Consider the following 25,716-nt stretch of genomic DNA (forward strand, 5'->3'; position numbering starts at 1 on the left):
AAAGAAATGCATTTAGGACTGTATAAGACTCATGGGAAGAAGAAAATCCCGAGTTGGATAAGGATTGATTTTCCGTTGATAAGTCACACTTGTATGACTGCGAGCTGGGATCAGACCTAGGTGGGACTAATTGGGCAGACTTGGTTGGCCAGCTGGTCTTTGTCTGTTGTATTTTATATTACATTGCTATAACTCTTCTGTACTTAACTACAATACTAACCCACATCAATTCAACAGTGGCCAGTCCAAGTCCCGAGAGAGGCCAGGGCTCAAATCTCCGCTGCAGTCTGTTTCACAAGTCCACTGAGCTCATAACGAGAGCTTAAACAGGATCATGTCAGTATGTGAGTTCCACACCTTTCAAATCTTACTTTTCCTTGTCTTCATACACCAATAGAAGACTAAGAATAAGGATTTATAGACTCGGCCTCCTGTACATCACCTGCTGCTGTTGCTGCTGTCTCTTTAATGCCTCTTCCCTTTCACGATTTTCTCGGGCTTGGCGGCGTGTTCGCTCCTCCTCTGCCCGCTTCCTGTTCTCTTCTTCTGAGGACTTGGCCATGTTCTCAAAGCGAGCTTTCAGGTTACTGGCGCTGCTCGATGCTGGGGAAGAGAAAGCACATGTTGTAGGAGCTGGCAATCACAGAGGGAGTTTCCAGGCTTAGGAGAAGAAATCAAAGTGATTAGGGTTTTGAATGGATATTGCACTGGGCATCCTTTTTGGGATGGGAAAGAACAAATTAATAAATGATGGTGAGGTACTGGAAGACAAAACTGAACCCAACCCAAGCTGAGGGCTTTCATGCGTAGTCATCATATCCCATCACAAGTTCTACAAACAAGCAGGTCAATATTTAAAGCCACTTATCCATATAACTTCTGCCATTATATGGATGAATGACTCTGGTAGCACAGAGTATGAATATTCAGTGGAACTGTCTGGATAGTACCACTGAATATTTGTTCAGACCGGCATGGCACTATCCAATTACCCCCAAATTCTGTATATAGCATAACGTCATTCGTTGCACGTGCAAATTGATCTGAACAGTCAATTTGTACGCACAACTTAATTGTTTAACATGACCAGTCAGTGCTAATAATTGGCAATTAGCAACTCATAATTGACGCTAATTTGCAGCTGCTTTTGGGGGACAACACCACTCACACTACAGAAGCCCAGTGTGTATAGACCCCCCTTGTGACATCACAGGTCATGTCAACTGTGCAACTGTCTGAGATGGGAAATTTAACTGCAAAACATTTGAAAGGTCAAAATAAAGAAACAGGTCTGCAGCGCCACATCTTTCTCATTTTCTCCAAGCCTGGCAGGAAAGTCTTAAGGATGATCGTTGCAAAAACGCAAGTCTGACCATGTCTCCCCACTCCTAGGCAAACTTCACTGGCTCCCAGTGATTTCCAGAATCCATTTCAAATGCTCCTGCCTGGTTTTTAAGATCATTCACAGCATCCTTCCTCCCTTAATCCCACTATCTTATAACTCCTCGAGTCCTGACTCTACCAGACCCACCCAAAGGTATAAATTATCCTTCCCCTCTCTACACGGTATTTGCTATGCAGGCAAACTGGGAAAATCCCTTCTCTTCAGAATCACAGGTCTTTGGAACGACCTTACTACCCCGCTGCGGAACCTGGGCTCCCTCCAATTGAAAACCTGGCTTTTCACTAAAATGTAATTCTATCCCCCCTTACTCTTCTCTTCTATATATAAGTTCATGTAAACCTTTTTTTTTCCCTTCTCTTCCTTTATTTTAAGTTCTTGTAAACCGTGCCGAGCTCCACAACATCCGTGGAGATGATGCGGTATATAAACTTAAGGTTTAGTTTAGTTTAGTTTAGTCTTCTGCCCAGGACTGAGGCACAGATAATAAACTCAGTATTATTCACCCTTGATCCATATACCTAGGGTTACCAGATTTTACTTTAGTAAAATCCAGACCTTCTAGCCCCGCCCAGTTATGCCCCAGTCACTCCCCCAATCCCGTCCTAGCCCTGCCCCACCCCCTCTGCCTGCTCTTGTCAGGCAGGAGGGCATCTGCGCAAGCACGGATACGATGCAATGACATTGTTGTATCCATGCCCTCCTGCCTGATGCGATTTTGAGGAAGCTTTTCAAAACCCGGACAAAGTGCCGGGTTTTGGAAAAGCCCATCTGGACCCCCGGATACACCCTCGAAAAGGAGGACATGTCCGGGAAAATCTGGATGTCTGGTAATCCTACATATACCGGTCTATGTATCGTGCAATGGTGCGCCCACATCTGGAGTACTGTGTCCAGTATTGGTCGCCGTACCTCAAGAAGGACATGGCGGTACTCGAGGGAGTCCAGAGGAGAGCAACTAAAATGATAAAAGGTATGGAAAACTTTTCGTATGCTGACAGGTTGAAGATGCTGGGGCTCTTCTCCCTGGAAAAGCGGAGACTTAGTGGAGACATGATAGAAACCTTCAAAATCCTGAGGGGCATAGAGAAAGTGGACAGGGACAGATTTTTCAGACTGTGGGGAACCACTAACACAAGGGGTCACTTGGAGAAATTGAGAGGGGACAGGTTTAGAACAAATGCTAGGAGGTTCTTTTTTACCCAGAGGGTGGTGGACACATGGAACGCGCTTCCGGAGGTTGTGATAGCCCAGAGCACATTGCAGGGTTTCAAGGAAGGTTTAGACAAGTTCCTAAAAGAAAAGGGGATTGAGGGTTACAGATAAAAAGAAGAGGTAGGTTACAGAAATGGACAGGAACCACATTACAGGTCATAGACCTGACGGGCCACCGTGGGAGCGGACCGCTGGGAGCGATGGACCAATGGTCTGACCCAGTGGTGGCAACTTCTTATGTTCTTATGTTCCTCGGAACCATGGGTAACGACACTCCTTCAATGGGGACTTCAACTTGATAGATCTGAATTAGGGGCCACAGTACAAATCCAGCACAACTCCTCTAACTAATCTAATCTAAGATTTCTGAATCGCTCTAATACTGTTTAATTTAAGGTGATTTACATCCGAAAGAAGCCGTAATAATCTTGAGCACCTGGGTATAACGTAGTAGACGGACCACTACAGGCCTCGGCTACTTGTTCGGCGTGGTCAATTCATGAGAAGCACTGCTCTTAAGATCACTAATCTGGATCACCATTAAAACTATTCTAACTAATTGAAAACATCGCAACAACCTCTCTTATTCCTCTTGGTGAAACTTGGTTTGTTCAGTTATGCAGTATGAAGGAATCACAGCAAAAAAAAACCCCTAATTCCTATCACAAGTTTCTTCATATCTGGGAGCCCCGGTCAGCTTATTGTGATTTGATTTCTACCAATGCTGATAATTGCTGATTGCATACGCTTCAATTCAGAGCCTTAATACATGCTTTTAACATATTGCACTTCTCTATTATCATCTGTTTGTCATCAGATTCAATAGACATATCTGGTCAGGTTATTTTTTTTGCTGTTAGGAAACATGACCACATCACAGAGGCATACCTCAACTCACACTGGCTTCCAATTCCGTCAATAATACTATTCAAATTCTACTGTCTACTATTTAAAACCATAAACGGCGACAGCCCAACCTACCTGAACAACCGTCTCATCCAAACTACAACAACAAGATATAGGAAAATCCACACTCCATTCACATACCCTCCAATCAAAGAAGTCAAATGGAAAAAAACTATATGATGGCCTCCTAGCCACCCAAACGGCAAAACTCGACAACTAAATCTCCGATCTACTAATTATGACCCCAGACTACAAAACATTCAGAAAAGAAATCAAGACTCTACTCTTCAAGAAATTCCTGCAAACGACTTAATACCCCTAGCTCCTTCCTACTTCCCAATACCACTCCCTAATACCTCCCCGATTCCCCAAAGCAACCTCATCTACTCCGTATCTCCTCTAGAAATGACCAGATATCTTCTTCATGTAATACCTTTATTGTAATTCTTTTGTAATTCGCCTTGAACCGCAAGGCAATGGCGGAATAGAAATCTCTAATGTAATGTAAGTAACTTCACACATGATCACCTCCACTCTAATCCTATTGTATAGTTCTAACTGAATCACTGTCAATGTACCGATCATTAGTTGTATATATTTTATGTTTTGTACATGTTTTGAAAATCAATAAAAATATTAAACTAAAAAAAAGAAAGAAGCCATAATAATTCTACGGGAAGATAAAATTATTTGGATAAAATGATATCCTTACAATTCTGTAGATAAAAATACTAACTTTACAATCTATCATATGAAAATGTTTCAAGCATTTTATGAAATCTCCAATATCTAATTTATGTCCTCATTTGCCTAGGTAAATCATTCTAAATAACAATAGCAACTTATGCAAAAGAGGAGCAAAATTGACGTTTAAAACGTATACCTCTAAGAGGGGGAAATTGCAATCAAAATGTACTACTCAATGTATTAGATGAATAGTGCAAACATGAAAAGAACACAGTGAGATGATCAGAAGTCTCTGCCTGTATAATATGATGAATCAGACATCTTTTAATAAAAGGCAGTGTATGGGAGTCATCAGTATCTCCTTCTTCTACACAGCATCTTTCATGGCTTTGATGAAGTCACTGAGACATACCAGCCTCCACAGGTCGGGTCTTTTCATAGGAACTGCTTGGTCCTTCCATCTGATTAAAGCCAACAGCACTCTGAGGACGGGAAAAGAACCAAGTGTAAAATCTTATGTTCTGCAGATTCTGGGAGATGCAGTACCCCAGTAGGAGGGCAATTCTACAATGGATAGAAGCCTATTTTATAAAGGAACACAGGCACCCACTTTCCCTCACAGAATACTAGCGTAACTGAGACAAAGCATGCCTACGAGGTCTGACCATGAAGTTCACGAACTTGCCTCCGTGCGCTTATGTCAGCAGCACTGTACAAACAGCTCGGTAAGGTCTCATAACCTAGGTATATCGGTGTCTCGCAGCTGTGTTCGTGTCGATGTGTGGCGGCGTCTTGCTGAGTGGCGTTCATTAGTGTTGCTGTGCGTTTTTTGCATGACGCCGCAAGAATGTTGGCGCTTGAATTAGACCAACGGCCAAATATTGCATTTCTTGTTAAATGTGGCAAGAATGGACGTGAAATCCAGGACATGTTTACGGGGATGACGCCATGAAAAAAACGGCAGTGTACAAGTGGATTAAGCGTCTTCTGAGGGGAGAGAAAGCGTCACTAGTGAAGAAAGGTCAGGGCGGCCATGTAGGCACGTACTTTTAGAGTTGGTGAGATCAGGGAAGGGGTCTGGATACAGCCATGTATTACACACTTACTCCCAAATTCCGTATATGTCGCCTAAGGTTGTGTGTGTACATTGCTGCGTGTAGCCAGTGTGTGTGCACAACTTAATTGATTAATTGGCCTAATTAGCACTGATAATTGGCAATTAGCATCTCATAATTGACGCTAATTGGGACCACTGACATAGTAGGGGGGCGCAGGGGTCAGTCCGCCCCAGGGGGCGGTCTTTGTAAAGGGCGCAGGCACCCGTCCTCCTCTCCTACCCCCCCATCATAAGTGTGCGCCCCTTCCCTTCCCTCCCCTCGTACCCCTCTCATTTTTCCTGCACGAGCAGCATAACGAACTTGCTGCCCGCATTGGTGTCGCCTCTCTCTAATGACACTTCTGGGCCCCATGCCTAGCAAGTGAAGTCAGAGGGATAGCCGTATACAGTGCTTCCCTGCAAATTCGCGGTTCACAAATCGCGGACTCGCTCATTCATGATTTGCTCCGACCACTTCTTACTGTAGTAAAGTTGGGCTACGCCAATCAGGAGTTGCATGTCAAAGCAGCTCCTGATTGGTGTAGCCTGACTTTACCACAGGAAGAGGCGTTTGGAGCAGATCGTGAGTGATTTCCTTCACCCACCGGCACTCCAGCTGCCTTCTCCTGCCTCTCCAGCTTCCCTCTCCCTGCCTCCCCTGCCTTTTGACAGGTTGAAATTTGCGGGGGTGGGGGTGGTTTCCTGGAATGGGAACCCCGTGAATTTTGGGGGAGTACTGTAACAAGTCTTAATAAAATAACTAAAAGTTACGTGCGTAACTCTGAAAGCATGATTCTATAAAAAGTATGCGCCAGTCGCAGTGCATGAATTTGAAACGGGGGCGGGGACAGGGGCAGATCAGAGGCATTCCTAAAAGTTATACACATTGGTTATAACTGGCTTAAGGGCATGCACTTAAGTCATGCATCGCAAACAGGCCCAAAGCACAATTCCATAAAAGGTACCTGCACCTTGCAGACTCATGCTTCATTATCATTCTAGTCGGCACCATATTTTTAGGTGCCAAATATAGAATTTGGGGATTATTTCATAAAATGCATGCTCCTCAGCAGTGTAAATGTCAGTACCCACAATCCAAGCTCCATTTCTGCAGGTTTGTGCTGGTGTCTTACAAAGACACTCAGGCCCCTATGAGCCTTTATAACATAAGCTCAAAATACGCGCCTTGCTGGGCTGTTAACCTAGGTGCCTTGTTTTAAAATCAGGGGTGTAGCCAGCTTTCTGATTTTGGGGAAACCCACAGGTGGACTGAGGGAGAATGTATTCCCTCCCCCCCCCCATAGTGTGTTAGAAATAACGCCGTTGCTGGCAGGGATACTGAAGCTCCACCATCCACAGAAATTTGCTGATGAACAACTCCCCTCCCTCCACATGCTACTGCCAGCCGCCAGCTCCAGGACTGAGCATGCACAAGGAGTCCCAGTGATCCAACTGAGGATGGCTTACCTTGTCCATATTCTCCTGCTGCACTCCAAAACGACCTCCGAATCCCTTGGCATAGTCTAAAGAGAATAAAGAAGAAACGGATTGTTTCAAGTATTCCAGTGTTGTACTTTTCAGGTTCAAAGACTAGAAATAAAAGTCCTTTCTGCTCTTTGTGGATGTGCTTTTAGAGCTGCAAAGTCAAAGATTCAGTAGCAAGGTGGGAAATTCCCTTAGGGGTTCATTTCCTAACAGTTAGCTTACACTAACAGCATTAATATATGTTGCATAAAATGGACCTCATGGTAAATAACACACATTAATGTTTTTGTCTATTTTTATATTTATTAAAATCTTGCTATATCGCTCTTTCTGATGGACAGGTCAGAATGGTGAAAACAAAATTTTTGAATATAAATAAAAGAGAGAAATAAAATCCATGAAATAGAAGCGTATCATTCAACCAGAGATAGTATTCGAGCAACCAAATCTTTTTTTCACACAGTCTTGACCTAGAGACCAAACCAAAGACTATTGGTCAAAAACCAGTGTAAATAGCAGAGTCTTTAGCAGAACCTTACATTTTTTCAAGGAGAATTCTTTCCTTAAGGAATCTAGAAGGGCATTCCACCATAAAAAAGTGTGGCAGAGCCCAGTCCTGGACCCTGTGGCCACTCACATAAACAGCCTAGACACTCTTGCAAGTATAATAGGTATTTTAAATGATCATATATACTTGAATATAAGTCGATCCGAGTATAAGACGAGGTACCCTTTTCCCCCCAGAAAAGAAGGAAAAAAGGTTGACTCAAATATAAGACGGGGTGCGTTTGTGTTAATATTCATGTGCCCTGTCAGGATCTGTGCCCTGCCTCCCTCCCTCCCCTGCCAGGCTCTTCACTCAACCCCCCTCATGCCATGCCCTGCCCGGCTCTTCACCCTGTCCCCCTTCCCTCTCTGCCCTGCCAGGTTCTCCATCTTGTCCCCCTCCCTCCCTGCCAGGCTCACCACCCTGTCCTCCCTCCCAGGCTCTGCACCCAGCCCCTTTCCCTGCCCTGTACCCTGTCTCCCCCCCCTCTCTCCTGATGTCCTGCAGACTTCCACCCATAACACAACTCACATAGCAGATAGGCATCTATGTGTGTTACACATGCATGCTTTTAGCCACAGTAAAGGAAGGCAATTTTCAGCCATCTGATTTAAACAAGTGAAATTATTTTTGCCTTTGTAAATGGCTTTGAAAATTGTCCTGTATAGTCAATTTTTAGCTGTTTCTCTGTCAGTTGTCCAGCAGAAAAAGAGCAGATGAAATAAAAATTACCTGTCTGTGATTCATGAGGCTTCACTTCCTCCTTGTAATCCCAGCTGTGGGCAGCTTTGTCCTGACGGTCCCTCTGTACTCCAAACTTTCCACCAAATCCCTTAACGTAGTCTAAAGAATGTTTTTAACAGAAAAGTTTGCTTCAAGTATCCCACCGCTTTTGCTGAGTTCATATATCAAGACCAACGAAAAGAAAAATGTCCTCTCAGAATTTTGTAAAAATGAAAATATTACGTTATAAAAATGACAAAAATGACTTCCCTCCACTTCAGACTCACCAAGCTCTGGAACAACCTTACCTCCCCCCTTCGGAACCTGCGTGCTCTCCAACCCCTTCCGTAAACATCTGAAAACCTGGTTATTCTCAAAAATCTAACACTTCCCTCCTCATTTGACATCCTAGCCCTCTAACTTCCTTCTTTCCTCTGATCCTCATCTAGCCCTTTCCTTGTAGTTCCTTTCTCATTACAATTCCTGTAAACCGTGCCGAGCTCCACAACCATGGAGATGGTGCGGTATATAAACCTAAGGTTTGGTTTAGTTTAGTTTAGACAATCGAGGGACCACCAAAGCCGTGAGTGGCCCTTCCAATAAACTTTATTTTAAGAGTGTTTCACATAGCAACATGGTAAGATGGAAAGAATTTGGGCTTGAAAATGAAAAGAATTTATGTAGGTCACTCAGAATTGGGCGCACAGTTGTGGGTGTGAAATGCAGACGAAGGCTCCGATTCTATAAATTATGCCCAAATTAGGCGCCTAGATCGGGTTCCTTTTACTAAATGGTGGTAGACGTTCCTTCCGCAGGCCGGCGAGGTAAATCCTCCGACGCGCCTAAGAATTCTAAGAGGGCTGGAGCATTTAACTTGCTAATCCGCGGTAGAAACCTCTACTGCCGTTTAGCGAAACCCAGCGTTATATAAAAAGCTTAATTGGTGCCAAAAACAAGCAATTAGGGAAGGAGAAAGGGATTGGGATTTGCATAACGCCTTTTTGTAGTTTTACAACCACAGCCAAAGTGGTTTACTTCAAGCATTTACCTCATAATTGGCTTAAATTATTTATTTATATTTTCAATTTTCTATACCTTTCTGTCACAGGAGCTCAGAACGGTTTACATGAATTTATTCAGGTACTCAAGTTCAAGTTTAAGTTTCAAGTTTATTTAGTTCTTGATGAATCGCCTATTTCAAATTTTCTAGGCGATGTACATAATATAATAAAACAACTTTAAACATAATATAATAAAATTCAAGCAGTAACTAACATGAGAAAAAGAGGAAAGGAGGTAAAGTTACAATAAGGGCATAGGAAAAAAGGGAAAAACAAAAGGTAGGGTAAATAATTTCAAGGCACGCTTTGAGGATATTAATTAAAACAAAATAGATAAGATTAGAATCTTTAAAGATCATATGCATCCTTAAACAAATAAGTTTTTAAGAAATTTTTAAAAACAGAGATATCTTGTTCTGATCTAATGTATTGGGGAAGGGAGTTCCACCATTGTGGACCTGCGACTGTGAACATATCTGCTCTTCTTGTTCCGATGACTTTTAAAGAAGGGACAGATAGTAAATTTAATTCGGATGAACGTAAAGATCGTTGGGGTTTGTATGGGATCAGCGATTTAAATATGAATTGTGGTTCACTAGATGTTAGGGTTTTGAAAATTAAAAACATCAGTTTATACATAATCCTATGGTTAATTGGCAACCAATGCGCATCTATCAGCAATGGGGATACGTGGGCTCACAATCTATCTACATAACACAACATAACATCGTACTTCTTGACCACGTAACCATAGATTCTACGCGGTTTACAAAAGATTAAACTAAAGACAATTTTGATAATGATAGAAAAATTATTTCATCAAGTATTTTGAAAAGAGTTTTCAGTTGGGCTCTGAAATGTTTATAAGAACAAGCGCCAAGCAAGAGCAATCGGAATTCTCTGACACGGGAAGCCGCCTGGAATGCTGAAGTAGGGTCTAAAAATTTCCGGGGCAATGGGGAGGATTAAGTGACTTGCCCAGGGTCACAAGGAGCAGCGTGGGTTTGAACCCACAACCCCAGGGTGCTGAGGCTCTAGCTTTAACCACTGCGCCACACTCTCCCCCTGGGTGGTAGGTGCCTACCGCTTTCAGGTAGGCGTCTAGTCCAAGGCGCCTACCAGAAAGTAGGTGTGGTTAGGGGGCGCATCATGGGCATGTTTTCAGTGTAGGCGCCTAAAGGTACATTAGATAAAGTGGGAGCCCACCAGGACAGATAGGGAAACCTGAATGTAAACCACTTAAGCTATAATTGGTATATAAATACTTAAATAAAATAAATAAAGTGGACTTAGGCCAAGAAAATTCTGGCGCCAGGTTCAGACACCTACCAGTACCTACGTCCACTTTAGGCATCGCTAGGCCCGATTCTCTAGATGGCGCCTAACTTTAGATTGACATGTGCTAAGCGCCGGGTTCCTAGGCATCCATGGTGTACGCACCGCTTATAGAATCGGGCCCTAATTGACTAAACAGGTGCAATCAATTATTGACATTAACAAATGCTAATTGGAGGTCATTATCAGCTTATCTTATTATTATTACACACAGATCTGCCCTACGCTCCTATTCTACAGCCTCTGCGCCTAACTTATCTCACATGAAACGCCAAAGGGGGAGTGGCCAGAGGTTGTTCACAGGGGGAGGCGCCTGGCTAGGCCATGGGTGTGTCAAACAATTATGCATTCCGTAGATTAACATCAGGATGCGCTAAATTGCTGCCTTCAGACGTGAACCTTTATATCTGTCATAGATGAGGTATAATAAGTGGGTATATCTAAATATTAGCGAGCAAATGTTGATTTACACTAGTATTCTATAACCGAATCTGGGTGCTGAGATACTGCTACAGAATTTGCGCTCAGCACACTGCCTTTTGACATCTAACTTTTTGGCAGATTTTATAGAAATTCCCCTTGGGAAACGGGATAGCACGAGATTAGAGCTCGTGCTACACATTTAATTTACAGAATATTGTAAGTTACCGTACATGTGTTCCCGCTGCACTTAGGGGTTCACACTCAGGCCAGCTCTATGGCTGGTGTAAATGCGAGTACCTAAAACTTAGGTGCATTATTACCCAGTTATGTTAATACTCTTATAACAGTGGTTTTCAACCTTTTTACACCTATGGACCGGCAGAAATAAAAGAATTATTCTGTGGACCGGCATCGGTCCGTGGACCGGCGGTTGAAGAACACTGGGCTAAGTCGTGGGCCAGACCCCGCCCATCTCTACCCAATCTCCACCCCAGACCCCGCCCCCATAATAGTACTAATTGCACCTTGCACGTCCCGTGCCTCATCTGGAAGCCTTCCCTCTGACGTTGCAACGTCAGAGAGAAGGCTTCCGGTTCAGGCGCAGGATGCCCGTAGGAGCCACTGCCCGTGGCTTTGTGCACTGAATCAGTTAGGAAGAGGCAGCTGGCTCGAAGGTAACGCCGCATCGATCGTACCGTGGACCGGCGGTTGAAGAACACTGTTTTGGGCCTGATGCACGTGCTGGCCCTGTGGACCGGCAGGAAATTTCTGTGGACCGGCACTGGTCCATGGACTGGTGGTTGAAAAACACTGCTCTATAAAGCAAAATAAGGGCCTACATTCCTTTATAGAATACGCTCCTACCTCGTGTCCTGTACTCCTAACAAAATGCGTGTATGCCTCTGAGTCACGGCTGCATGCACAGTGAGGAATCTTCCTTGTGATGTTTCAAGGCAGAGTACAGGAGTGGTTTGCCAGTGCCTTCTCCCACACAGTGTGTGGCTCCATTATTTTGCTGCTGCCCAACTTGGGGCCCTGCACATGGTATTCCCCAGTGGTCCCCCATCTAGGTACTAGCCAGGTCTGACCCTGCTTAGCTTCCAGAGCTGGCCTACCCAGGGCAGCCAGGCTGTAGGCTTAGGACTCAGTACCTTCACCTAATTCCTTTCTGTATGGAATATTTTAATCATAGGCAATATTAATAACAATAATAACAGCTTATATACCGCAATACCGTGAAGTTCTATATTCAGACTTCTACAATGAGACAAGCTCATAAATACTTTTTACTCAGGAACTACAGGATGTTCCAATTTTCTAAGTGAAACTGTCCATTTACTTTCATTTTGAAACCTTCCTGTGGTCGCTTGGGCTGGCTTTTTCTACAGAAACTAGTTCAATGAAAAATAAGATGCATACGAAGGGGGTGCTAAAAAGTTCTCAGCCCAACCCGAGAAGAGAATGCCGTGGATGTGGCTCAATCAAATGATCTGAAACCATGTCAAAAACGTAGAATTTCGTTTCTGCAAATTGGCACTTAACAAAATAGGATAGCGCTCTTTTCAGCTACAGTGGCAAAATAACGCTCAGAATTGAGGAAGTTGGTTGGTTGGGTTGAGAAATTTTCAGCACCCCCCTCGTAAAGTTGAAAATGAAATCTGCACATATTTTTTTCACCTCCATGACCCCCACGTCTCTGGAAATGCCTCCTCTTAATGCTATTAATAGAATGCATTATGAGCACACTTTTAGCTGCACGGAGAGCAATTTTCAGATGACCACTTTACACCGCTAAAACACTTTTTACCTTTGACAATGACTTTGAAAACTGTTCTGTACGTTCTATCAGCTCTTTAGGTGATAATTCAATGGGAGGAAGTAGATATTACCTGTCTGTGATTCATGAGGCTTCACTTCTTCTTGGTAATCCCAAGTATGGGCGGCTTTGTCCTGGCGATCTCTCTGTACACCATACTTTCCACCAAATCCCTTAGCGTAGTCTAAAGAACATATAATAGAAAGGTTTGTTTCAAGCATCCCACTGCTTTTAAAGAATTCATATATCAAGTTCTCCCTATACTTTATAAAAAAGAATCCATTGCTTTATAGGAATTACAAACAAGAGACCCATATAGCTTGAGAATATTTCTGTATCTTTCTGCCATGTTTTTTGGTCTCGGACTGTATTTCTGGTATTTGAAGATCTTTTTTCTTAGGGTTACCAGATTTTACTTTAGTAAAATCCGGACTCCTAGACCCATCCCCAGGCCTGCCCAGGTCCAGTCATCCCAACCCCGTTACTTGGACATTTCTTCGCATTCGGTAATCCTGTTGGACATCCTGATTTGGGGCCCTCCCTAGTCCCAGTCAAAACAGGCCCAAACAGTCTCCCTTGCTATTTGGGCATATGGCAGTGTTGGATATTCAAATCTTGCCTTTGGAAAATTGGGATTTGGACATTTCAGCATTTTGGGATGTCCATATGCTTTGAAAAGAAGCGTCATAGTAAGCATCAAAGTGAGTATCAATCCATTCTTTATGCTAATTTCAGTGCACCTTATATGTTATCCTCCGAGCAGAATAAAAGTCACTCTAATCGTCTAATTCTTCAGTTTAATCTTTACATCTATAAAACAGGAAATAGACACTAGGGACAGAAGGTATTGAGACCACTCACTTAGGGTTACCATATTTTTCTCCGGGAAACCCCAGACACATGACCCCACCCCCGCCTCTAGCCCCACTCCATTCCACCCCAGCCTTGCCCAGTTCCACCTCAAGTCCCACCTCCACAAGGCCTCCTCTCTTCTTCCAGACGAGCTCCAGCCGCGTCTGGAGGGCCTGGAGCATCGCGGATGTGTGTGACATCATCCGTGCAGGCTTAGAGGCCCTCCAGATGCGGCTGGAGCTCGTCGGGGCTTTACAAAACCCAGACAAATGCCAGGCTGGACACATCTGGTAACCCTATACTCACTCAACACAGTACTGCACTTCCTCTCGCACAGGGTCCTTTAACTTTGCTTATATTTACACAGATTCTCTTCCTGCATATCCTTCTGTTACCTTTTTGGGATTCATGCTTCTCTGTGGTTCCCTTGTAGTCAAACCCCACAGCAGCTTTGTCCACCTTGTCCTTCTCTACGCCATAGCGACCTCCGAATCCTTTGGAATAATCTGAAAAATGACGAGGCATTAGGAGAGGTATGTGTTGGCAGGATCCACCTTGAGAAGGACATGGAACAGGAAGGAAGAGGTGCTGAACTTGCCTTTCTGGGAGCCATGTTTCTCCACTTCTCCTTTGTATTCAAATCCAACCGCTGACTGCAAAAAAAAAAAAAAAGCAAATAGCATCTGATAATACGCCACAGTCCTTCACCCGTACATCACCTTAACCTGACTGCAGGAAGAAAAATACTGCAGGAGCTGATCCTTTTGCCATATATACCATTCTATACGTACATGAAACAGACCATTGTAATAACATTTTGTACCTGCTACCAGCCATGCATCAAGATCCAGCTGCCTCATCTCAGACCCTGTCTTAAATAACTTTGGCCTTTAACTACCCGTACTTGAAAACTGACTGCAGAAAAGACAATAGCATCAACCTGATTTCAAGATCAAACTAATGTAAAATAAGCGTCATTCTCCCTTCTTATAGGCAGTGCCTTGAATACGTTTGTACACCTAATAGCCAGCCTGTTAAACCTCACAACTGACACTGCACTGTCCATCCTTAGCATCCACTATCTCCTCCTCTCCCTATAGGCTAAGGCTCTTTACACCTGAATTGTGAGGTCACAGATCATTATTGTTATAAGCTAAGGCTCTTAACATTTGCATTGCAAGGTCATAGAAGCTTTATGATTATAGAAACTTGATGGCTCATTCGCAGCATCCACTATCTCCCTCTCTCCCTATTGCTAAGGCTCTTTACACCTGCATTGTGAGGTCACAGATCATTATTGTTATAAGCTAAGGCTCTTAACATTTGCATTGCGCGGTCATAGAAGCTTTATGATTATAGAAACATGATGGCCCATTTGCAGCATCCACTATCTCCCTCTCTCCCTATTGGCTCAGGCTCTTTACACCTGCATTGTGAGGTCACAGATCATTATTGTTATAAGCTAAGGCTCCTAACATTTGCATTGCGAGGTCATAGAAGCTTTATGATTATAGAAACATGATGGCCCATCTGCAGCATCCACTATTTCCCTCGTAGCCTAGATTTGAATACTGCAAGAGGTGGTGCTCACCTTGTCGGCTCTGTCTTTCTGCACGCCATATTTCCCTCCAAAGCCTTTCGCAGCATCTGTCTGTGATGAATGTTTTTCCAGCTCGGCTGTGTAGTCATGGCCCAGGGCACACTGGAAAATGCAATGGACACAAAGACACCCATATAATACACTAATTCAATGTAATTACAAAAAAACCAAAACATGTTTTTTGGATTCTTATATACCACCCCCTCATGAAAATATCAAGGCGGTTTATAATAAAGTAGAAGGAAAAGAACTATATCGATAACAGGAAAGGTACACAAAACCCTCAACACACCAACCAGTAAATCTAATCATCGGAGCTGAATGCCTGGGAAAAATAGTGCACACACCATATAATAACTTACACACTTAACAGAACACAAGAGAAATAAAATATTTCTAATGCTCATCACCTACCTCGTCTTACACGTTCCTTCCTCCTACCCCTGTCACTAAATTGTCTTCTACCCCTTCCCAAATCTACTGATGTTACCTCGCTGTCCTTACAGCACTTCTTGTTGTACACTGTCTTGGACTGAAAAGGTATGACGGGATATAAATAAAGCTATTATTACCATTATACGTGCAACAGAAAGCAATGGCACTGCCCATCTCCTTTAAAAGATCATATAATACAAATGTGCATGTCATCACATTGAACTCCCAGGAGCTCTCAACTTTTCACCCCCACAATGAGATGAGATCCTAACATTCCCACCAACTGTACTCCTTCTTTCAAGGAAACTGCCCTTCCTAAAAATTAACCCACAAGCCCCACCGGCTGAAGACTCAGTAGCCCGCCAACCCCCTTCAAAAAAATGCAGCCATTATGAGCATCAGCAGGTTGGAGGACTGTAATTGATAGCAACGCTGAGTCTTCAGCTGGTGGGGTTTGGAGATTCCCACCAGCTTAGGTATTTAATTTTTAACATTGTGGAACAGTGGGGGAGCAGTGGGATGGAAATATGTGGCTACCCAACCTACTTGTTGGCTTATCGAAAAACTGGCTACACCACTAATACAGACAGCACTCAGGAAAAAGGAGGAAAGAGACCACATACACTGGAATTGGACTCCAGAAAGGTTCTTCTGCTCAGCAAGGAAGTTATGAGAGGAAGCAAAGCAGATAGTCAGCCCTGAACCATATAGCTAGACGGGAATATGTACGGTAGCGACATAGCTAGAGCTCAAATATTGGGGGGGGGGGCAAGTTCAACTTGGTAGGGTATTAGGCCTATCTTCCTCTTTCTTCTCCTTCCCCATGTTGCTACCATGTCACTCACATATCATTTCACAAAGGAACCTGCCACTCCCCTCCACACGCCCTCTTGCAGCCAACACAGTGCAACCTCACCCAAGATCTCACAAGATCATACACAGCACGTGCTGTGCGAGCGGTTCTGGCGTATTCCCAGGGCTGGCTCCAGAACAGGCTCCGGACTGATTCAGCTCCCGGAGCCTGGGGATTCTTGCCAGCGCACTGAAGTTGTAGACCCTGCCCCCGGGGTGGGTTCTTTTTCCTGCTTCCTTGTTTCCCTGCAACCTTTTACTCTTTACATCTAGTTTAAAGTAGAGCCTGATTTCTTCCTCTAACATCTGAGAGCAGCCCCTGTTCTGCCAGCTGGGTTATGACACCGACTGTGGCTCCCCGGCAGTTCATCTTATCCCCATTGCCATTACCTTATCCATTCGGTCCTTTTCCGTTCCAAATTTCCCACCATATCCATAAGAGGCCTTGGGTCCCTCGCTCAGCTCTTTTTTCTTAATGGCATCATGCTCTTCGTGCACTCTGTCCCTTAACTTCTGAATGCTAAGAGCAAAGAGAAGGATTTAAGGCACAACATTAAAAAAAATGCTCATTGGGGTTAATTTTTCAAATTGGGACAAAGACTGCACATTGGCTTTGCACTCATTTTTGAAATGAAAGTTGATGCACACTCTTGCTTGAAATTCGCAGTGGGTGAAAAATCTGTGGTTATCAGCTACTTGCTTTTTTAGTTGCGGCTAAAATGTTATGTTGAAAAGGTATACCACCAAGCAAGGACTAGATATTCAAAACCTCTTAAAAAATTCTTCAATAACTGTACGTGGAAGCCTCAGTCCCACCACTCCGCCGCTTTACTGTTTGCACCTGCGGGGAGAATTACGTGGTAACCTTCATCATTGGCTATTCCGCATTCGTAAATATTTGAAGCATAAATAATTTTAAATATATTTCAATGTGCATTTAAAGTGCTATGTGCCATCCTCTTTTTATTTACTTATTTATAATACTGTACTTATCTCTGTGTCTGCCAACCTGGGAGCCAGACCCTCCTCGAGGGCCGCAATCCAGTCAGGTTTTCAGGATTTCCCCAATGAACATGCATACATGAGATCTATTAGCATACAATGAAAGCAATGCATGCAAATAGATCTCATGCATATTCATTGGGGAAATCCTGAAAACCCGACTGGATTGCGGCCCTCGAAGAGGGACTTTGACACCCCTGATCTAAGGAATAAAGAAGAACCAGCCCCTACAAGAGAAGTCAGAGAATTGCCAAGAGGACATAAAGACTGCTTCCTTTTTTACAGCTCCCTGACAGATTCCAATAGAGATGGCAGAAGGACAGCTGCTGCTACAGGCTCTTCATGTGAAGCTAGACCTCCTCATTTCTCTATGCTTCCTTTAACAGCTGGTTTCCCAAAGCCCTAATTTGGTCAATTTCAAATGGTTTAACACAGTCACAGCTTCCTCTTCCTCTTTAGTTACTTGTTGTTGGCTTCCACTTCCTGTAGTCACCCGTTGCCTTGGCAATTGATAAGGCAATAGTCAGCTCGTTTCGTGACAAGGCTGCAAGAAGATGTAATGATTTCTTTCTGGTGACCACTTCTGCCACCCTGCCTGCTGCAGTAGGTTGTCAACGAAACTGCCAGATTCTTCAGGTCTGCCCCCCATTTGTTGCTCATTTCTGTATGGGACGTGTCCTTTGCCTTTGACTCAGATTATCTAGGACTGGTACAGGAAATTATGTTACCACAGAGACTATTAGTGTGCACTGCGCTGTCCCTGAACCTTTGGAGTCTTGGTAAAAAACAAACATTTTACCAGTGACGTAGCGAGGGTAGGAGGTGCTCGGGGGTGGTGGTGCCTATCCCGCCCCCCTCTTTCCACCTCCTGCTCCTTCTGTGTGTTCCCCTCAACCTTCCTCGCCCCCTGCCACACTCGCACCCTCTCTTCTCCCCGTAACGCTTTAAATCTTCGTCAGCACGAGCATCTTCCAGGGCCAGCTTCTCGCTCCGGCGTTGACTTTCCCTCTGTTACTTCCTGGCCCCACAACCAGGAAGTAATTTTAGAGGGCAGCCAGGCCGGCGTGAGCAGCAGTCTGGAGACACTGCTCACACTGGCAAAGATTTAAAGGAGTACGGGGGTGGAGAAGGGAGAGCGCGAGCACGGCATGGGAAGATGGAGAGGTGCCAGCACCCTTATGAAGATGGCGCTCTGCCTCCCCTGCCCTCCTTACGCCACTGCATTATGGGAGAAGAATCAGCCTTGTGGCTAGAGCACCAGGCTGAGGAATCAGGAAAGCCAGAGGATGAATCCTACCTCTGCCACGGCCACGCCTTGTGATCTTGGGCAATTCACTGTCCCCCAAATTCTATAAATGGGGCCTAAAGTTGAATAGAATAGGGGCTAGATTCACAAAGCAAACCGATCATGTACCGATCAGTTTATGACCAGATTTCCCTCTCCTGCGATCCGCTTCAAATCCGTGCATGCAAATGAGGAGACACGCATGCAAAGTAGGCAGGGACATGATTCACAACACAAAATTCATGATCCGATTGGGCTGGCCGATCAACTGAAGAAGCGACTGCTGGGGACCAGTCGAAAACGTCTTTCCAACTCTGGAAGCCCTGCTCGCCGCCCTCTCTTGCCTGTTCGCCGCATCGCCGCCCCAGTTCTCTGCCCTGATTTCCCCGAATCTCTCCTGCACTTCCCCATGGGTTAAAACCACGGGCTTGCAGGGCTAAAAACTAATTTAAAAAAAAGTTTAAAGTTAAAAAAAAGAAGAGAAAAAAAAGATCATGGCTTCAACGGGCATTCGCATGCGTGGGGATCGCAGAAAACGATCCGTGCCAGCAGATAGAGGCGTTCCTCCGATCGCCCCCATCTGCATATTTTAGCTTCCAGAATTCGTCAGACCTGCCTGGATCGGGTCCGATCGGGCAGGTTGATGAATCTAGCCCTAGGTCCAATTACGTGTATAACATAATTAGCTAATTGGAGCTACATATTATCACTTAATTGGAGATACATATCTAATCTAATCTAATCTAAACCTTAAGTTTATATACCGCATCATCTCCATGAGAATGGAGCTCGACACGGTTTACAAGAACTTAAAATAGTGGGTAGAGAAGAAGAAAAAGGATTACATGAACTTATGTGTAGAAGGGGGGAGAGAAAGGGGGGAAGGATAGAGCTACAATTTGCTGAAAAGCCAGGTTTTCAGTTGTTTGCGGAATAACTGAAGGGAGCTCAGGTTCCGCAGTGAGGTGGTGAGGTCGTTCCAAAGACCTGTGATTTTGAAGAGAAGGGATTTTCCCAGTTTGCCTGAATAGTGGATGCCGCGTGGAGAGGGGAAGGCTAGTTTAAGCCTTTGGGCAGTTCTGGAGGAGTCGGGACTGGAGGAGTTGAAAGACAGTGGGATAAGAGGAGGCAGGATTCCGTGAATGATCTTGAAAGCCATTGATCATATCAATTAGTGCTAATAATTGCAACTAATTAGCATTGCGTGTATAAAGCACCTATTCTGTAAACTGGTGGCCTGATTCTAAAAATGGCTTCCCGACTGTAGGCTTCGGTAGGCATACTACTGCTGTCGAATGGACCAGTTGGGATGCCTATGGTTAAAGGCACGGTAAGTTTTAAGAATCCGGCCCACAGACCATAGAACTCTGCCTGGCGCTGGACTTAGCTCTTCACAGCGGGAGTACTTTTTTAGATTCCGTCCTAGCGACCATACTCTTGACCATTCCTTACACTTTCATAAAACTGTTCTGTTTTTCCACTTTGCATTAGTGTGTTGACCCTGGCACCGATATTAGTGTAATTTACAAAGAGACAGTTTCCCCCTCTAGATTCTCTTTAATACTAATTATGACCATTTTGAATGGAACCAGTACTAGAACAGATCCCTGTGACACTCTGCTGCCGCTCTCCGCTCCCTATCATTCAATCCGTTCTTATCCCAATTGTGCACATATGAGGTGTAATATTTACTCAGAAAATATTTGAGTTCCACATAAAAACTATGTAAGAATGATGTGCTTGTTATATACACATATCTGAATATGTGTAAAAAAGATGGAAAGATACCATGAGAATCTCACATATCTATTCTTCCTACCACCGCCCATATACCGTGTTACCCTGAAAATAAGACCCGGTCTTATATTAATTTTGGCTCCAAAAAACACATTAGGGCTTATTTTCGGGGGATGTCTTATTTTTTTCATTCAGAACAATCATCTCTCCCTTCCTGCCCTCCACCCCAATTCTTCCTCTTTCCTTTCTCTCCCCCCTCCCCCCGTACAGCATCTTTCCTCTCCTCTCACTCATCCCCTTGTGCAGCATATTTCTATCCCTCCCTCCCTCCCATCCCCCTGTGCGGCAGAATCCCACCGACCCTCCCACCATGAGACTGACATACCTCTGCTCCGAGGCCTCCAAAAACAACAGGGGGTGGCAGAGCTCTGAACGGGCTGCTTCACGGCCTTCCCCCTGTCGCATCACTGATGTCATCAGTGAAGTGGCAGAGGGAAGGTCCTGATGGGGAAGACCCCGGTGGGGAAGGCCGCGAAGCAGCCTGTTCAGTGCGCTGGTGCCCCTGCTGCTTGAGGAGGCCTCGGAGCAGAGTTATGTCGGGTCTCACCGGGGTGGGGGGGGTCGCTGAATTGACGAGTTTGATTTTTTGGCGAATCGGGCAGCACTAGTGTAAGGGATGGAGTCGATGAGTATTGGGAACATTTGGGGGGTGGGGGGGCTTAAGGGGTCGATCTTAACTAGGGCTTCTTTTTGGGGTATGGCTTATATTAGGAGCATCTTTAAAAAAATCATGCTAGGGCTTATTTTCAGGATAGGTCTTATTTTCGGGGAAACACAGGTTTTTCCTGAGGGCTAAGGACAAGGGTTGAACAAGTGAACATACTTTATGTGCTCAGCACGTCCAGAACCTTCTATGGTTTTTGCTCCCCATCTCTGCTCCTTTTCTGAGATATCATTCTGAAAAACAAACCAGCAACAAGCATCAAATTATCTTAGAAACATTGCAAACCGGGTTGGTTTACTACTAAGCAAAACTAGGTCGACACCTCAGACAGCTCTTTCTGGAGAGCAGCAAAGAGTAGGCACAGTCTAGAGACAAACCAATAGGTCTTGAAAGCTGCTCAAAGAACCATGAGCATGTGGATAGCGGCAATTTTCAAATAGATGATTCACCTGGGTAAATGACTTTTGGAAACTGCCCCTCCACATGCTAGCTGGCTCTGCAAACCCTAAAATTCAATGCCAGAGTCCAGACATTTTTGTCATTTTCTCTTTCAGAATGAATTATATTTCTCAAACTAGGCTAAGAATGATCAAAAGTCTGACCTCCTCTCTTAAACTTTATATATATAATAGAAAAGTGCCACTATAGCCATAACCTTTCAACATGTCCTTTCACCACTGCGCCATTTTGGATTTCTCGTGACTAGGCCGTTTCTAATGTTTCACAGCATTATTTGGATGTTACCAAACTCAGTGCTACCTATGGGATAGCAGGAGGTTTAAAAATATTGATCTATGGGCACCTAAGGCAGGAGTTCTTAAGCTGGGGCCCTTTATTTTAGAGATTAGTGAAAATACAGTTATACTTTTTTTCCCATCCAACTGAAATTAAGGCCTCTTCTATCAAACTGCGCTAGCAGTTTGTAGCTCGGTGAGCCGTGCTGGATGGCCTGAACTGCTCCCGACGCTCATAGAGTTCCTATGAGCGTCGGGAGCAGCATGGGCCATTCAGTGTGGCTCTCTGTGCTAAAAACCATTCCCAGATCCCGACGCATACTACAGCTATCAACCTTGTAATCTCCCTAGGAATGCCCAGGCTAATTTCTTGTTGTAAACTGCCTAGAACTGAAAGGTATTGGTGGGATGTAATGTAATGTAACTAGAGTAGCTACTGTGGATCCAATAATGTAATTTTGTCCTGGAACTATAAGGGGATAATGTTTCTAGAGAGTTTTTCAAGCATACTATACAGTAGATATATGCCTATAAATGTCTCTTATAAAATTACCCATTATGGAGGGAATTCAATAAATGGTGCCAAAAACTCATTGCCGAAAAACCTGAGCGCTAAACGCTGTTCTACAAATGGAGCATGTCCTCGTAGAATAGTGTTTGGCGTGGATCCTGCGCCTAACTTTTGGGCACTGTACTTATGACTGCTAAAAGCAGATGTAAATGTTAGCACCCAACTTAGGTGCACTTTGGATAAATTTTAAAAATCCATATGCTCATGGTTCCTGTCCCTTTTCAGATACACACGAATGAAGTTAGTTGCCATGCTTTATAGAATAGTGTGTGCATTTGTGATGTATGCACAGAGCTGGATGCAGAAATTTGGGTGCGATAGAATCCAGGGGTACATGACCAGGATAGGTTGGTATTTGGACAGAGCACAGGCAGATTCAAGCATCCACACACAGGTCATAAAATATACAATTACATGCCTACTTCAGCCATGTATATTTAGACCAGCTTCCGAGCAGGTTTAAATGTCTACAGCCATATTTCAGTTGCTTTTGTGCTGGTATCTTATAAAGACACGTGGAAGGGCATTTTCGATATGATATCTAAAGGCCAAACTCTATAAACAGAATCCCGACTGTAGACAGCGGTAGGTGTCCTACCACTCTCTAAGCAGCCAATCGGAACGCATGTTTTCCCAAAAAATAAAAGGTTTTCTAAAAACAAGCAACCCGAGGCAGGCCGCCTACATTGTAGGCGTCTGTCAGGGGTGCAGGGAGGCAACTAGGGATGTTTAAGCTCGCCCAAGGCTGGGCGTGGGCATGGTTTCACCCAGAAATAGCCTTAGGCGAGCTTAAGCAGCCCTAGACATTTCCCTAGGGCCACGATAGGTGCCTGAAATGTAGGCCAGCATAATGTTGGCCTAGGTTTCAAATAGGCGCGGCCGCTAAACTGATCATGGCAGGAAGGATGCCCAATCCCTCCTGCCGCAAACCCTGAAACAATCCCTGGACCCCTCCCCCCCCCCGGACCTTATTCAGCAAGACTGGCCAGAGGTATGCATACTCCCTCTAGCCGGCAGGCCTATCTCTTCAGAATGGCGGGTCTTCCCCTTACCAGTGCATCCTGGAATGCATCGGGGAGGGTCCTAAGGCCTTGATTGGTCCAGGCGCCTAAGGCCCCTTCCTTAGGAGGGGCTTTAGGCACCAAGGCCAACCAGAGTCTTGGGCCTTCTTTCCAGATCCCAAAGGCCACACCCATGGGGAAATCCTGAAAACATGACTGCGGTGCGACCCTTGAAGACCAAGGTTGGCCACTCCTGTTCTGTGCCTTGGTGCTTAAATTTAGGCACTGATTGCATGTGTACATTATAGAATACTAAGCACAGCTAGGGGTTATTCTATAACTTAAGTTGCTTAGCATTTAGGATTACAGGAGTAAACATGTGGGCGGAGCATATGCAGGCAATGGGTGGGTCTCTCTGTTGCACAAGTAACTTACAGAATCTCTGACAGTGATTTTCAAACCAGTCCCCAGGGACCACCTGGCCAGTCGGGTTTTCAGGATATTCACATTGAAGCAGCATCATGGGGTAAAGACCTAGAACAATTGCTTTCGCCCACTACTTATGAGGAATTTAGGAAACGTCTGAAAACACACCTGTTCCTAAAGTATCTAGATAACTGATCCTCTCTTCTCTCTCCCCTCTATAGCGATTAACTTGTTCTATTGATCACTCTCTAATCAAAAATGGATTTCCTGTCCTATTAACCCTCTTTCTTCCTCCCCTCTTAAAGTCAATCAATTTGTACCTTTGTTTAATCTTTGTAAACCGCATAGAACTTCACAGTATTGCAGTATATAAGCTGTTATTATTATTATTATGCATGAAAGGAATTTGCATGTACTGCCTTCTTGGTATGCAAATCTCTCTCATGATACTTGGAATGGGCAGACTTGGTGGGCTATAGCCCTTTTCTGCCGCTTTTTCTATGTTTCTATGTTTCTATGTGCTATCATGTACAGTTTGGCCCAGAGTCTCAACTTTGGGCAGATATTTTAATGTTTTTAACCGAGATTCAGGGTGCATACCGGCACCTAAAAAATTAGCACTGGAATTGCATCTACTCAGGCGCGATTTAGGCCGCCAAACGCCACTGTAGGCACGGGCAATGCCGCAAGTGGCATTAGGCAGCCCATAGCCCTTCCGTAGGCGTGATTCATGCAAATGATAGGCATCGGAAAGGTAGGCATGGCAAACCCTGGCTTACATTTCCAGCCTATCTCTCCTGCAGGCGTGATTCGGGAAACAGCGCCAAAACATGATTGACCCATGATCGGCAGCCACTCTTTAGGCAGCTGCCCATATCAGCACCATTTATAGAATGCAGGCCTTTGTGGTTAAACAATGTTTTTTTGATAATGAGAAAACTGAGATCTATAAGGAAATATTTTGAGATCGAACCTTTTAGGATTTTGGTGCAGTCCTTGATTTTGTCCATGATAGATGAGAATTGCCGCCTGGTATTGGTTATTTGTTCCAAATTTCTTATTAATCGATTGCAATTAGTTCAAAATTCAGCTGTAAGATTAATATTTGGCTTGTGGAAATTTGAGCATTTACAACCCTATTATAGTAAACTTCATTGGTTACCTTTAGAAACTAGATTAAAATTCAAACTAGGAGTCACAGTTTTTAAGATTATGGCAGGTAATGCCCCTAGTTACTTGGTTAATCTAGTGACCTTACTGCTGAGTCCTCTTTCTAAATATCAAACAAGAAACTCTTTTCAACTGAAATTTCCTAAGGTTAGAAAATTAACTACAGATTAGAGAGATAAGTTTCTTTGCAATCTGTGACACTAATTACTATATATTCTTATAATCACAGCTATAATCCAATTAGAAATTTTTAATTTATAATTGTGCAAAATATATTGTTTAAAATATATTTGTGAAGTGCTCAGACCAGGAAACCCATATATTAGTGATGTCACTATAATGAGGTTTGCAAGGGGACCATCATCGCCTTCACAAGTCCCCTACCCTCCCTAAATACTAAAGCCTATCTAATAAGTACATTCAGGTTGCGGTACTTATCTGTGTTGGGGAGCAATTAGATGTTGACTCTCATTGGTGACTTGTTAAAATTAAAGTGCAGGTGCTTCAGTAAAATTTGACTGTTCCTGTACTCAGTGAGCCTTTACAAGGTAATATTTGAATTTAAGATGTTTATAAGAACTTGAATAAAGGGCTCTTTATGAACTCAATAGTGTTTAGATTTTAGATTTTA

General features: G+C 44.0%; 1 protein-coding gene across 1 annotated transcript in view; it reads right to left on the reverse strand.

Annotated features, from left to right (window-relative positions):
- Positions 1–25,716, reverse strand: part of LOC117366534 (src substrate cortactin-like) — a 49,340-nt gene that overhangs the window by 15,992 nt on the left and 7,632 nt on the right. Inside the window, exons 3-12 of the mRNA XM_033957976.1 lie at positions 21,343–21,416; positions 16,826–16,955; positions 15,140–15,250; positions 14,147–14,201; positions 13,944–14,054; positions 12,770–12,880; positions 8,071–8,181; positions 6,774–6,829; positions 4,623–4,692; positions 443–603 (exon numbers count right to left, since the gene is read on the reverse strand). Of these exons, the coding sequence (XP_033813867.1) occupies positions 443–603; positions 4,623–4,692; positions 6,774–6,829; positions 8,071–8,181; positions 12,770–12,880; positions 13,944–14,054; positions 14,147–14,201; positions 15,140–15,250; positions 16,826–16,955; positions 21,343–21,416 (990 nt within the window). The remainder of the gene's footprint in view (positions 1–442; positions 604–4,622; positions 4,693–6,773; positions 6,830–8,070; positions 8,182–12,769; positions 12,881–13,943; positions 14,055–14,146; positions 14,202–15,139; positions 15,251–16,825; positions 16,956–21,342; positions 21,417–25,716) is intronic.

The sequence above is a fragment of the Geotrypetes seraphini genome, chromosome 9 (genome assembly GCF_902459505.1).
Source record: "Geotrypetes seraphini chromosome 9, aGeoSer1.1, whole genome shotgun sequence".
Lineage (NCBI taxonomy): Eukaryota > Metazoa > Chordata > Amphibia > Gymnophiona > Dermophiidae > Geotrypetes > Geotrypetes seraphini.